The sequence below is a fragment of the Microdochium trichocladiopsis genome (genome assembly GCF_020744255.1).
Source record: "Microdochium trichocladiopsis strain MPI-CAGE-CH-0230 chromosome Unknown B0I36scaffold_2, whole genome shotgun sequence".
NCBI lineage: Eukaryota > Fungi > Ascomycota > Sordariomycetes > Xylariales > Microdochiaceae > Microdochium > Microdochium trichocladiopsis.
Genome location: NW_025763545.1, coordinates 985,389 through 998,138, shown reverse-complemented (window position 1 = coordinate 998,138; position 12,750 = coordinate 985,389). Strand labels below are relative to the sequence as shown.

Here is a 12,750-nt window from a genome sequence, read left to right as displayed (position 1 = left end):
GCATTGTGATTGATGACTCCACTAATCCAGCTGCCCCAGGTGGCGCAGGATAAACTGTCAGAACCAAAGAAACAGAACTCCTCGAACCGCCAAGACAAAGCGAGAGGCATAGCCACCGTGTGGCGCTTTTCAGACAGTTGGTGCAGCTGTAACGATCTTCAAACATGCTCACAATTCAGGCTCTAAACACGCAACTCAACGGTGCAGCCATTCAGCACCAAGAAATACCTAGAAACGACTAATTGAGTAGGATCCAGGGCTTGCGGTTGAGAGACACTCCGAATACTCGCTTCTTGACTGTCGGTTAATGCTCAGTTCTGCAGTGTATCCATTGCAGATCTTCCAATTCATAATCGCTATAAAGGATATAGTCATGCATTCCTCTCACGAATCTTGAATTGAATAAGGAAAGTCATGGATTTGGTTGGTTTCCTTATTTGAGTGCCAATAACGCCATCGACTCGAAGCGCAAGCTTGACCATCCACTTCCGGGCGAGAACCACCTGAAATGGAAGAAATCATATTTATTGAAGGAATCTAGCTGCGATTAGAATAAGCAGCGTCTACAAAGTATGAACCTCTGCAAGTCCCCAGTGTAGCGAGGTGGGAACATGAGTGGTGGAATTGTTGGCAGTACAGTACACTGGACCGCATGCCTGGGGGAGACGATCCCGGCTTGGCGGTCCAGGACGGGACAGGAGCGCCCCCGGGGTGCCGTGTTGGTGGTGGGCCATGGTATCAATGAGCGACAGATCCGCCAGAGGTCGGTGTGGTCCAGTTGTAAGACGAGAATGAGAGTGAAACATGACCGCGAATTGTTGGTTGATGGCAGAGACAACACACAATGGTGGCCTGTTTTCGCCGACGACCCAAGTAGCTTGTTCGCGGGTCGGAAATCCACCCTGCCCAAAAGGTCCTTCCACAGCAAGGCGCTCCTTGTGTTGCGGGGGAAGTCTTATGAGGGGTTGTGATTGGTTTTGCCCATCGAGGCACTGGCCACTTTGTTGGTTCACTTGGGTTGCAGGAACTGCTACGTTGCGGCCAGGGTGCCAGGCGAGAGTCGATCAGTGCTTCTGTGCTTATCTAGACAGGGACTTCTGAGAACGTAGTCGGGAGTCACCGGTGAAGAGGGGAAGAGAGCGATTATGGTCCATCTGTACTTGGTGACTGTTTCTTTACTTACCAAGTGTCAGCCAAAGCCTCCAGGCTCTGGTGCTTAGACAGGGACCTCTTACCTCACGAAGCAGACTTTTTTATTTAGTTGTTATTGACGACAAGTATTTGCTCGGGTCTTGAGATGGCAGACGAAAAGCAAAGTCGCGGAGTGCAGGTAGTTGGACAAGCTGTGTTCCTTCAGTCCCCCACCGACCACAGCGGCGCCTCTCTGCTCGAAGCGCAGACTCGAACGCGCAAATTGTTCTCACTGCCGCAACTTTTCTGCTTCTCACTCATGCACTTCTACACTTGGGCATCCACCGGTGGGTGAGTTGACACCATGAGGCCATCATCACAAAAAAGGTCTCACGGATTTCAAGACTAATACTTCCTGGTCACAGCAATATTTATTACGCGATTCTCAACGGCGGCCCAGCCGGATATCTGTTCAATTACATCGTCGTTTTATTGGGAGTCATTGTCCAATCAGCATGCTTCGCAGAGCTAGCGTCTATCATGCCCATCGCTGGGGCTCAGTACTACTGGACATATCATTGGGCCCCTCCGTCCTGCAGAGAGTTCCTAACGTGGATTCAAGGATGGACCACGTGGCTCGGGTACCTGTCCATCTTGGCAACAATTGTGAATAGCATTGGGTTCTCAATCGGAGCCCTGATCAACATGTTCAACCCGGACTACGAGGTCGGGGGTTGGCGCTCAGTGCTCTACGTCATGGCGGTCATGCTTATCTATACCGTCCTGAACACCTGGACATTCAAACTTGTTCCGGCCATGGAGCTGATTCTCGGCATCGTCAACATTGCCACCTTCTTCTTCGTCATCGTTGCGGTGTGGGTTTTGTCGCCAAGGAACAGCCCTGATGTGTTTGTCACGTTTGCAAAGTTCTCTGGCTACGAAAATGATTTTGTTTCGTGGAGCGTAGGCATGCTGCCTCAAATTTACATGTTTGTTGGTAAGTCTGCCTTGATCCCTACCGAAATGGATGATATTAGGCTGACCACCATGACTACGTAGGTATCGAAGGAGTCATTCACATGGGAGAAGAGACAAAAGACCCCAAGCGAACAGTGCCTTTCGCCATGTTTTGGTCAATTGTTGTCAATGGTGTCATGGGTTTATTCTCGCTCATGACATGGTTGGTGAGTATCGATATCTCGGGACACACTCAGGAGGTGGCAGCTGACACATGTAGATCTGCATGCCGCCCACTGAGGACATGGTGAACGCAATTCACCCTTTCTACTACCTTCTCTGGACCTCGCTTGGCTCACCAGCACTCTTCCTCGCCATTACGATACTTTTCCTTGCCGGATCGTTCGCCTGTGGTCTGTCAGCCTATGCCTCCTGCTCTCGCCTGACGTGGGCCTGGGCGAGAGACGGTGGAAGTAAGTGGACAATCACCTCGTGGTATCTATGAGCTCATCGCCGATACCAAGCACTGGCGTGCTCTCCATCCTCGAAAAAGAAGTATCTAATGAATGATGAAGTTCCCGCCTATTTTGCCTACGTGGACAGCAAAAGCCGCGTACCGGTGCGAGCAGTCGTGCTGACATGTACCGTCATCCTCCTACTCAACCTTTTCAACCTCGGTACTGACTCTCTGACGGCCCTCGGCGCCATCACCTCGCTCCCCTCGCTTGCTCTGTACAACAGCTACGCGATCGTTTTCTCGGTGACGCTCTACACCCGTCTGACGACAGGCCTGCCACACCGCGAATGGTCTCTGGGGCGAGCTGGCTTGGCAATGAATATCGCCGCGTTGGTATTTACTGTGTACTGCATGATCTGGCTACCTTTCCCGACCAAAGTGCCTGTCACGGCCTACAGTATGAACTACTCCGGCCCCGTATTTCTCGTCGTCATGCTCGGTGCGATGGGCGCCTGGTTCGTCTGGGCGAAGAGAAACTGGGGGGGACCAAACAAGGCCCTCGCTGAGCACGTCGTGCGCGAATTTGAGTCGAGTTGATGCCAGCCGGGAATGGCCAAGGGGTGTGTTGGCAAGTTCGTTAGCAGGTCATACATCGTTCAATAGTAGCCGGGTCCTCTACCAGAGCGTCTCACAATGTGGAATACCTAAATCAGACTGAAATATCATGCAGCGCAGCTTGATGGCATCACAAGAAGTCATAATCCATTGAAGCTCACTCTAGAACACTGACCTACAAAATGCTATTTGCGCCAGCACTTCCCTTTGAGCCTGCTGGCTCAGGATTAACAGCACTCCTCTCAAAATCCGCAAACTGCCTTCCAGCCTGCTCCATCTTTCCAGCTCCGTCCTTCCCCTTCGCGTCCTGCAACCACCCAACCCTACAGTCCACAAACTGCTCTACCTGCGGTCGAAGCTTTGTCTCGTGCAGACTGACATCATCCACCGTGCCAATCCGCAAGATGCTGTATCCGGGCCACCCGCTGCCCACACGGTACATGAGCGTACCGCAGTTGCTGCAAAAATAGTTGGTCATGGTGCGATTGTTGGGAATGGAGTTGCACTGGCTGAACGTGCTGAGCTTGTCACGCCCCCGCTCGTGGACGAGGTACTCGTCGTTGATGGTGAAGTTCGAGGCGAACATGGACGCCGTGATCTTGCGGCAGTCATGGCAGTGGCACACGAAGCGGCCCCCGAGGCCTGGGCCCTGGGTCGGCTGAGTGATGCACCCGCGTTAGAGAAGATTTGGCATTTGAGACGACACCCAACGACGAGGCGACTTACGAAGGATAACTGCACCGTGCCACAATAACACGTCGCAGTTGCTCGGTCGTCCGTGGACCACCCGTCCCGGGTGACGCCTGCGAGCGGGAAGTCGGACGAGTTCGATACAGACTTGCGATTGCCGGAGCCGGCCATTCTGATTGATGTCCGGAGACTTCTAAACGGTAAGTGAGGCAAGATGGTGAGGATGATCCCTGGAAAGGCGAGCGAAGGATTCGATGTGCAACGAGGCCGGCCGAATACTGTGTCAGGTATTAAAACTTTTCGACACCAACTACGAAACGCAGCACTTTATATATTCAAATCTGTTGCGCAAGGGTTTCAAGAGGTGAAGAATGCGGATAGCCCGGGTGGCTTGAGCTGCATGGCATAAGCCGAAGTACAGCGGCGATTGGTCAGACAACAGCGCTCCAAGTCGGTCAATAATTGAGTTTCAAGGTTCGGTTTCCTATGGGTTGCACATGGTCTCTATCCATACGCATCCCAAGAAACCATTGGTTAAATCAAAGCGATGCGATGCTGGTTTCCTATGGGTTGCACATGTTCTCGATCCATACGCATCCCGAGATACCATTGGTTAAATCAAAGCGATGCGATGCTAGAGCAAGAGCTAAGGTTTCTCAGCACATTCGATGAGCTGCTCCACTCTAACCCAACTGCTCGAGCACCAAGCACCTCTGCGTCAGCAGGCCGAGTATGGCCCCAGGAACTCATTGAAACTACACCGGCCTGCTTCTCAAAAGCCATGCCAGCGAGGCGGAGTCCCGCCGACAAGCGCAATGATGGAGCTCGAGGTTGACACAGGATGAGGTCCCGCGGTGGCGGAGCTGGTGTGGACTGGCTGCCGGTTGAGTCACGGCGGGCGACGGGCATTTCCCATGCCCCACCACCCGCACCAGCGCACGAGAAGCCCCGCCTAATGGCAGCGCAATCGCAAAAGACCCTTATTTTAAGTCACGTCACTCGAGCATAAGACCACGAATCGGAACCTCAGAGCGCGTCTCGCTTTATTGCTGCAGCAATCCTGTCTCTCCTAAAATACAGTCTGAAAGCGGCTTATTCACCAGCCATGCCGTCCAGGCAAGCAGATATCCTCAAGCGGCCGCTGTACCGTAAGTGCCCTTGCCCACCACGTGTTGCAACCTACCTCTGACGTCAGCGCCTCAAGTCTACGACCTGCCTCAAGAGGTTCTGAATACCTTGACCCTGCGCCAAGAAGATGAGGCCGAAATCATAGTGCCGGCGCCGACAAGGATAGACAGTGGCGGCGAAGAGGGACCGGCCGCCGGCCCCGATTCAGAAGCACCTGTCGGCTCACTGGCCTGCTCAACATGTCGCCTCGCCTTCACCAGTGTCCAGGACCAGAGAAGCCATCTCAGGTCGGACCTTCATCATTACAACCTCAAGCAGAGACTACGAGGACAATCTGCTGTCACGGAGGTGGAGTTTGAGAAACTCATCGGCGATCTGGATGAGAGCTTATCGGGCTCCGACTCGTCAGAGACTGACGAAGAGGAGGAAGGCGGACGCAAGGACACGACCTTGACGGCGCTGCTCAAGAAGCAGGCGAACCTATCCTTGTCCAACAGCAAGGCGAGCAGTGATCAGGATGTCGACGACTCATCTTCAGCATCCATCAAGAACCCAAAGACCAGCGGGAAGCCGCCACTTCTCTGGTTCAGCTCGCCGCTGCTCCCAACAAACACGTATTTTGGAATTTACCGGTCTATATTCACAACGGAGGACTTGTCACAGGATGCCAACATCGTAGAGAGGATCAAGAGCAAGCAGCTCGCGCCAATGCCCGTCCCCAAGCCCGACGCTGCAGGCCGGTACCCACCAGCTGTGTACCAAAGTCCACACGTTTTCCTCTGCATGATTGGGGGTGGTCACTTTGCTGCGATGATCGTATCCCTCCCGCCGAGGCAGACCAAGCACGGCCAACACTCTGGCCCTCTGAACCGAGAGGCCACCGTCCTGCACCACAAGACTTTCCACAGGTACACCACGAGGCGGAAACAAGGCGGCTCGCAGTCTGCCAACGACAACGCCAAGGGCAAGGCTCACTCCGCGGGCTCCAACATCCGCCGAGCCAACGAGCAGGCCCTGATCACAGACGTGCGCGCCCTCCTGACGGAATGGAAGGACCTGATTGACAGCTCAGAGGCACTCTTTATCCGCGCGAGCGGCATCGGCAACCGCCGCGTGCTCTACGACGACTACCCTGGCCGCGTGTTGAGAGCAAACGACCCGAGAATCAAGGGCTTCCCGTTCAACACGCGGAGGGCGACGCAAAACGAGCTCATGCGGTCCTTCATCGAGCTGACGCGCCTGAAAGTGCAAGAGATTGTCCCGGCAGACAAGACCACGAAGACGCCGGAGCCGGGATCGGCCACCGCCGCGCCGGCCAAACCGGCCAAGCCGGCAGCTGGCCCGAAGCTCACGGAGGAGGAGGAGACGGCGCTGCTGCACACGTCGCAGCTGCAGGCGTTTGTGCGGCGGTCGAAACTGCCCGCGCTGCTGGCGTACTTCCAGAACAACAGCTTGCCGCCGGACTTCAAGTTCCAGCCAGAGAACCAGCCGCAGAACTATCACGCCCCGACGGCCCTGCACCTCGCCGCGAGCATGAACTCGGCTACCCTGGTGTCTGGCCTGATCGTCAAGGGAGGCGCCGACCCGGCGATCCAGAACCGCGAGGGCAAGACGCCCTTCGAGCTCGCGGGCGACCGGTCTACGAGAGACGCCTTCCGCGTGGCCCGCGACGAGGCCGGCGAGGAGAAATGGGACTGGGAGGCCGCCAAGGTCCCGCCGGCCTTGAAGCGCGCGGACGCTGAGCGGCGTGATCAGCGGGAGAAGCAAGAGGCCGAGAAGAAGGAAGCCGAGCGCCGGGCGGCCGAGGAGGAGAGGCTCAAGACGGAAGGGCCGAAAGTGTCTGACAAGCCGAGCCGGAGCGGGCCGGGGATGCTGGACCGCAATGCCAACATGACGGCGCAGGACCGCCGTGAGGAAGAGGCGCGGGGCATGACGGCCGCGCAGAGGATGAGGCTCGAGCGGGAGCGCCGGGCGAGGGCGGCCGAAGAGCGAATCAAGAGGTTGCAGGGCGGACAATGAAGTGTACCATCCGAGAAGCAGCAGTAAAAGTGTCCATGGGGACGCTTCAGTAATAAACCTCGAGGCTGCGACCGCATGCCAAGGAATATAAAACCTCGTGGCTCACCGTGGGCCCGTTTTCATTTAAAGAGTCTGCGTTGCATGCCGCCACCTGTCTGTGTTTCCCCGAAACATGAGATGCCAAGCTCAGATGATCGCCAAGAACCGATGCCTGGCCGTTGCACTCTGTTCTGCAACGACGATTTGTGGGCAGGGGAATCTGCGTGCCAAGCACTTAACGCGATCCCCCATATACCTGCCATCGAGACACTTCCGACTGCGAGCATGTTTACGTAGCACTTTGCCAAGATATGGTCATCAACATGGCGCCGTGTCTTGGACATCTTTGGGACTGGGGCCTGGACACAGCCAAGCTAGCTACCAGTAATGCTGGCCCGTCCAGGTCGGTCACTTCTTGCGAACTCGTGTTGCGTGAAAGCGTTGGGTGAACAAGGTGACACACTAGCACTGTTCACTGGTGTTCCTCGTTCACATGCTCAGGCAAGTGGTCAACTGGTCTGTTCCTTGCCCTGAGGAGCTGAGGAGCAGAGGAGCCGCTCTTGGGCACATGCTCCCGAATCGAGAGTCCACCACGAGGCAACGGTGGTTAGCCGAACCGACCCTGGTCGCCCATCCCAGCCAGCCTGGTCGAAAAAGCTTGTCTTTGCGCCTCCTGTTGGGGGCTTTCATGCTGTTTCAGGGCTCTCTGTCGGGCGCAGAGCTGTGCTGGCTGACCAGTCGCCGGGGCCTGGGGTGGCTTCACCTGAGACGACCCCTGCACAACCAGGTGTGAACAGTTGAGCAGATGGAAACCCCCCTCGCTTGTGGGCCCAGTCCGGCTGCTGCGGAACTGACTGGTCATGGCACTGTAAAGAATCAAGATGGAAGCAAGTCTCGTCAAATTCCACTCAACCATTAAGTTGGGCGTTAATAATTAGGTGCCTTGGGTGTCCAATGCAACTGCCAAAAAGGCTTGGCCGAACGTTGACATCTGGAAGAGGCTTGGCACTGTGCTAGCGTGCTCCATGGGCGCCAAACGGGCGCTGAAGGATGACATGGCCCACCAATCCCCGCGCAACGGTTGGATTTGTGTCGTTGTCAGTGTCTTCAAGGTACGCGCCAAGATGCGTCTGCCGCCTCTAAAGATAGCAAGTCGCTGTCTCTCCACCGACGTCATTCCGGCTTGTCCATACTGTCTGTCCACTGGACCGCCCAGCCTCTCTCCTCTCTTTGCCGACTCTGCAGCCGCCATGTCGTGGACCGGCGCTTGGTTGGCTGGCGAAATGAGGCTCTCGCCGCCCAAAATAACATGAGCAAGTCTATGCGCGCGCCCTCGGCCGAGCGGACCATCCTGTGGCCCGCATGCAGCTGCGATTTCCCCGGCCGGCAGCGTCGACGCGTGTCCTCGTGGTGAAATCGTACCGCATAAGGAGTGTTATCGAACGACGCAGCGAGGAATCAAATTGCGTGGTTGCTTGGAGCTGCTCTCTGCTTTTGCCTGCCTGGCCTGAGCTAAGAGACCACAATGGAACATGGTGCGCTCCCCCAGCTGACCCTCTTTGCAGGGAACCCTGCTGCGATCTCCCCACTGTGAAGACGGACGACGGCTGGACAAACAGCAAGCACCACAGTCAGTGCCTTGCCTAGCGTCGGCGGGTGACCACGACCACGAGCTCCTGAGAGGCCCCTGGCCGATACACTAGTCCAGCGAGCGATTACTGGAGCGAGCAGCCGTCGCCAACGGTTGTCGGATCTGAGATGGTGCAGCTGGTTCCTGCATGCGCCGGCCGTCGTGGCGCAGCGTGTTTCAGACTTGGCGTGTTTCGCCCCGGCCAGCCTCACGGGAACGAATGGGCGCTACTCGCCCTCAGCCAAGATCTGTTTGACAGCCTGCTTGCTCGCTTTCAGCCTCCACGCCAAACTCCGTTTTGCGATTGTTGCTGCTTCCTCAGGTCTGGCAACAGAGAACCACTCACACTCACAGTGACCCTGGTCCAAGCCGCTCGTGTTCGACAGCCACCGACCTGAGGCGAAGCTCATGTCCTCCGACGCTCCCTGCGATAGCCTGAGAACCATGCATCTTAGCGTTGGCGTGAAACCCCACAAAGCAACACAAGGCAAAGCAAAGCAAAGCAGGTGAATGAATGTGTGCACGATACTGCCGCACCTGGGTGCAACCACACTTGACTTTTCGCCGTCTCTCTCAAATGCTGCCTCAGGTCATGCTGGCTTCGAGCAAAGGGATCCCACACTGTGGAAAGTGGCTCCCCCCGCTGAAGATTAAGCCTGCGATCCGGGCGACCTCCAATGCGGCCGTTGGCGCCGATGCCTGGCAGGCAATGCTCGGCTCGCCCCGACGCAGAAAAGGCACGGTTTGTGCTGCTGGGCGGCGGAAAAGGAGTTTTCGTCTGTCTACCATAGGAGGCCGAAAAGGATTGGCTCATAATAGCCCCGACGAGGGTCTTGGGGGTCCCCATGCAGCCGCGCGCTCAGGAAGCGCCTCAACTGAGAGGAAGCGGGTGGCCCAGAAGGCCTGGAAACAACAACCCCTGGCTGCTCCACCAGGGATCCAAAGGAAGTTCCTCGAGCCAGTCGACGGCCCCTCGATGCTACCAGATACGGTAGTCCACCCAGGCGAGAATGCCGGAGCAGATCAAGGGGCCTGCCATACCCCTGCTCGCCATGCTCCAGCAGCTATCCACATGCACTCCAGGGCTGGGCGGCGGACTGCAAGCAAGGTAACCGGCTCTCGCGTGTTAGTCGACCTCTCGTCAACTGTATATATACCATCGTTGCTTGGCCTCTTCCTACACACTCTCTCAAGGCTTCATCTCCAGTCACTCGTGTTTCCTTATCTCAGTCGCTCTCGTTCTGCCTCGACGGCATTAATCACGGCGCGTTTCCTCAAGTCCACTTACATCGCCTTAGTCAAGCTCACTCGCTCTAGCTTGGCTTCATCTCACACCCGCTTGAACAGACCAAGAGACTTCACACTCACTGTAGTCTCTCGATCATCAGACTCTCTTTCTTTTCGAGGAATCTCATCAGACCTCGACCTTGTTCTCACCAACGATATACTAGACGCGTATCACTTTTTCTTCTCAAAACTAGCTTTTTCAAGCATCCATCACCTTTCTACTCCGCCTTTCAATATGAAGGTCTCTACCTCTATCGTCGCCCTGGCTGCCGGCCTTGGCCAAGTCAGCGCGACCTATTTCCACAACGCTCCCCCTTTCACTTGCCCGGGCAACTCCAACAACCACTGCCTCGACGAGTACCGTGCTGGTCTGAACTGGCAGGATCTCCAGCCCGGCAGCTTCGACAAGTACAAGGGCTTCCTCTGGAAGGGTTTCCAGGCGGCCGACCGCTTCAGCAAGCGCAGCGAGCTCGCTCCCCGCAAGTTCCAGGACAAGTGCATTGCCGGCAAGGCGCACCCGTCGAAGGACCAGAGCCCCAAGATGAGCTGTGACAAGTCCGCGGGCAACGTCAAGACGTCGATCAAGGAGTTCCAGATCGAGACGGCCTTTGACTGCGACCTCGAGTTCCACTATGGCATGCCCGACGGCTCCATCTGCAAGCAGCGTCACCACTGCCCCAAGGCTGGAACCACGATCCCCAACAACCAGTGTGGTGGTGCTACCGATGTTACCATTGTCTACCCGTCCCAGCCCAACAAGCCCAAGGACGGCTGCGACTTTGCCATCCCCAGCATCGTCTTCGACTGTGACAACCACACGCCCACCTCTACATACTCGGTTGTGAAGCCCCCTCAGTCGACTTCTACCACCTACCATGCTCTGCCTCCCGTCTCGAGTTCCGCGACTACCAGCTCGACCGCGGCGGCCACGACCTCCAGCACCCCTGGTGGCGATATCTACTCCACCAAGTCTGTGCCTGAGAACACTTACACCACCAAGTCTGTGCCTGAGAACACCTACACTCCCTCCGTCCCTGCTACCACCTCGAGCTCCAGCCCTCAGGACAGCACTTCCTCTGCGTTCTTCCCCAGCGGCACCTCCAGCAGCGCTGGTGCCTCTAGCTCGTCTGGCTCGTCGTCCGCTCCCGAGGGTACCTACTCCTTCACTCAGCCCTCGGGTGCCGGCTCCACGAGCTCTGCCCCTGCTGACACTACCTCCTCATCCGCCGGCCCCGATAACACGTATTCTGCCTCCGTACCCGCTCAGTCGTCCAGCAGCACACTGGCCGTCTCAGAGAGCAGCAGCTCAAGCTCCAGCGGTTTCTCCTCGGCGACCACATACGTTCCCGGCACCACATCTGGCCCTGCTGAAACACCTTACACCACTACCAGCACTCCCTCCGGCACTGCTTCCGTCCCGGCTCCTCCTCCCGTCGAGACCCTGCCCTGCCCCAACGTGGTACCCTCGTGCTTGAACACCTGGATGTTTATCGTCACCTGCATTGACAACACCGACTCGGCTTGCTACTGCCCGGATGAGAAGTTCGTCAAGAACGTCTTCGACTGCATGTACGCTCACGGCGAGACCGACGACATCATCAAGGAGGCCGTCGAGTACTTCCAGGGTATCTGCGCACCTTTCGTCCCCCAGAACCCGGCCATCGGAACCGGCGCCCAGACCATTACCAACATCCTCACCATCACTGCCACCGCGCCCCCGACTGCCACATACACGACCATTGAGATCACCGCGACCTCGATCGTTCCCGTCACCGACTCCCAGGGCTCCGAGATCCCCGACTCCAGCACCACCATCACCTACAGCACCACCGTCAGCGTGCCCGAGGTCCACTTCACCACCATCACCTCCGAGCCCGGTTCGACCCAGATCGGCATCATCCCGGGCCCTACTGTCTACCCGACTGCCGCCGCGCCTGGTGTCCCGACCGCCACTCCCACTGACTTCGGCCCTTACCCCACTGTCGGCAACGGCGGCGCCACCACGCTCATCACCTCCAAGCCCGGCCAGCAGCCAACGGGCGGTATCTTCCCCTCCGGGTCTGCCATCCCTACCATCCCGACCGCTGGTGCGGGCCGTGTCGGCGCCGGCCTTGCTAGCCTCATGGCTGGTGTCGTTGCCGCCGCCGCCGCCGCTCTTGTCCTCTAAGCATGCTCATTGGTCTCTCTGCATACATAATCTTCCCACCGGAAGCAATGTACATGTATACACCAACCGAACCCGGAAATATTCAATTCATCACGATCCTTACGACCACATACACATATTTTGAGCACAAAGGGCATTCAGTCCAAAGGGGCTAAGAGCTAGGACAGACAACCTGCACTTGCAAAGAGGAGACGAGAGAGAAGAAGGGAATTAAAAGCAAGGGGTCCTTTTCGAGCTTTTTTAGTAGTTCTGCTCGACTGAGAAAGAGGGGAGAGAAGCATGAATCCCCAAGGAGAACGCTGTAATATTTAATTGATACCACGAGTCGCACCTTGTACTTTTTCTAGGCCAGCAGAAATTCCAAAAAGAAGCAAATATATTTGCTTGTTACTTTACATACACACACGAACAATATGCCTGGTTGCACGTCGTGAGAGACATGAACCCGAATGCCCGATCTGGGGGGGGGCAGTGACATGACTTTGTACACTTCCTACTTAGCCTAATTCCAGTCACATGATCCCTGGTTCCCCTTCATGAGAACAAATGCCCTTCTTAGAGAAGGAGGAGAAGGACATCTTTCGCTAACGCCACAAATGTTTTGTGGCTATTGCTCGCATCACTGCTTCT

General features: G+C 56.5%; 5 protein-coding genes across 5 annotated transcripts; 3 read left to right on the top strand and 2 right to left on the bottom strand.

Moving 5' to 3' along the window:
- Positions 1-403: 403 nt before the first annotated feature.
- Positions 404-812, bottom strand: B0I36DRAFT_313880 (uncharacterized protein). Its single transcript, XM_046152686.1, has one exon. The coding sequence runs from the start codon at positions 804-806 to the stop codon at positions 564-566; it is 243 nt and encodes an 80-aa protein (XP_046016482.1). The 5' UTR covers positions 807-812; the 3' UTR covers positions 404-563.
- Positions 813-1,450: 638 nt separating this feature from the next.
- B0I36DRAFT_380579 (amino acid/polyamine transporter I) lies at positions 1,451-3,218 on the top strand (the record flags this gene model as incomplete). The annotated part of the gene is made up of 5 exons (XM_046160822.1): positions 1,451-1,482; positions 1,557-2,128; positions 2,191-2,315; positions 2,369-2,561; positions 2,664-3,218. The coding sequence occupies 5 exons, from the start codon at positions 1,451-1,453 to the stop codon at positions 3,140-3,142; spliced, it is 1,401 nt and encodes a 466-aa protein (XP_046016481.1). The 3' UTR covers positions 3,143-3,218.
- A 63-nt stretch (positions 3,219-3,281) lies between these two features.
- B0I36DRAFT_313878 (Mss4-like protein) lies at positions 3,282-4,236 on the bottom strand. Its single transcript, XM_046152685.1, has 2 exons — positions 3,887-4,236; positions 3,282-3,818 (listed from the first exon to the last, which is right to left on the bottom strand). Exons 1-2 carry the CDS (start codon positions 4,019-4,021, stop codon positions 3,336-3,338), a joined length of 618 nt encoding a protein of 205 aa, XP_046016480.1. The 5' UTR covers positions 4,022-4,236; the 3' UTR covers positions 3,282-3,335.
- A 617-nt stretch (positions 4,237-4,853) lies between these two features.
- Positions 4,854-7,125, top strand: B0I36DRAFT_313875 (uncharacterized protein). The gene is made up of 2 exons (XM_046152684.1): positions 4,854-4,998; positions 5,055-7,125. The coding sequence occupies exons 1-2, from the start codon at positions 4,956-4,958 to the stop codon at positions 6,995-6,997; spliced, it is 1,986 nt and encodes a 661-aa protein (XP_046016479.1). The 5' UTR covers positions 4,854-4,955; the 3' UTR covers positions 6,998-7,125.
- A 2,657-nt stretch (positions 7,126-9,782) lies between these two features.
- Positions 9,783-12,517, top strand: B0I36DRAFT_313874 (uncharacterized protein). Its single transcript, XM_046152683.1, has one exon. It carries the CDS (start codon positions 10,189-10,191, stop codon positions 12,118-12,120), a length of 1,932 nt encoding a protein of 643 aa, XP_046016478.1. The 5' UTR covers positions 9,783-10,188; the 3' UTR covers positions 12,121-12,517.
- The last annotated feature ends 233 nt before the right edge of the window (positions 12,518-12,750 follow it).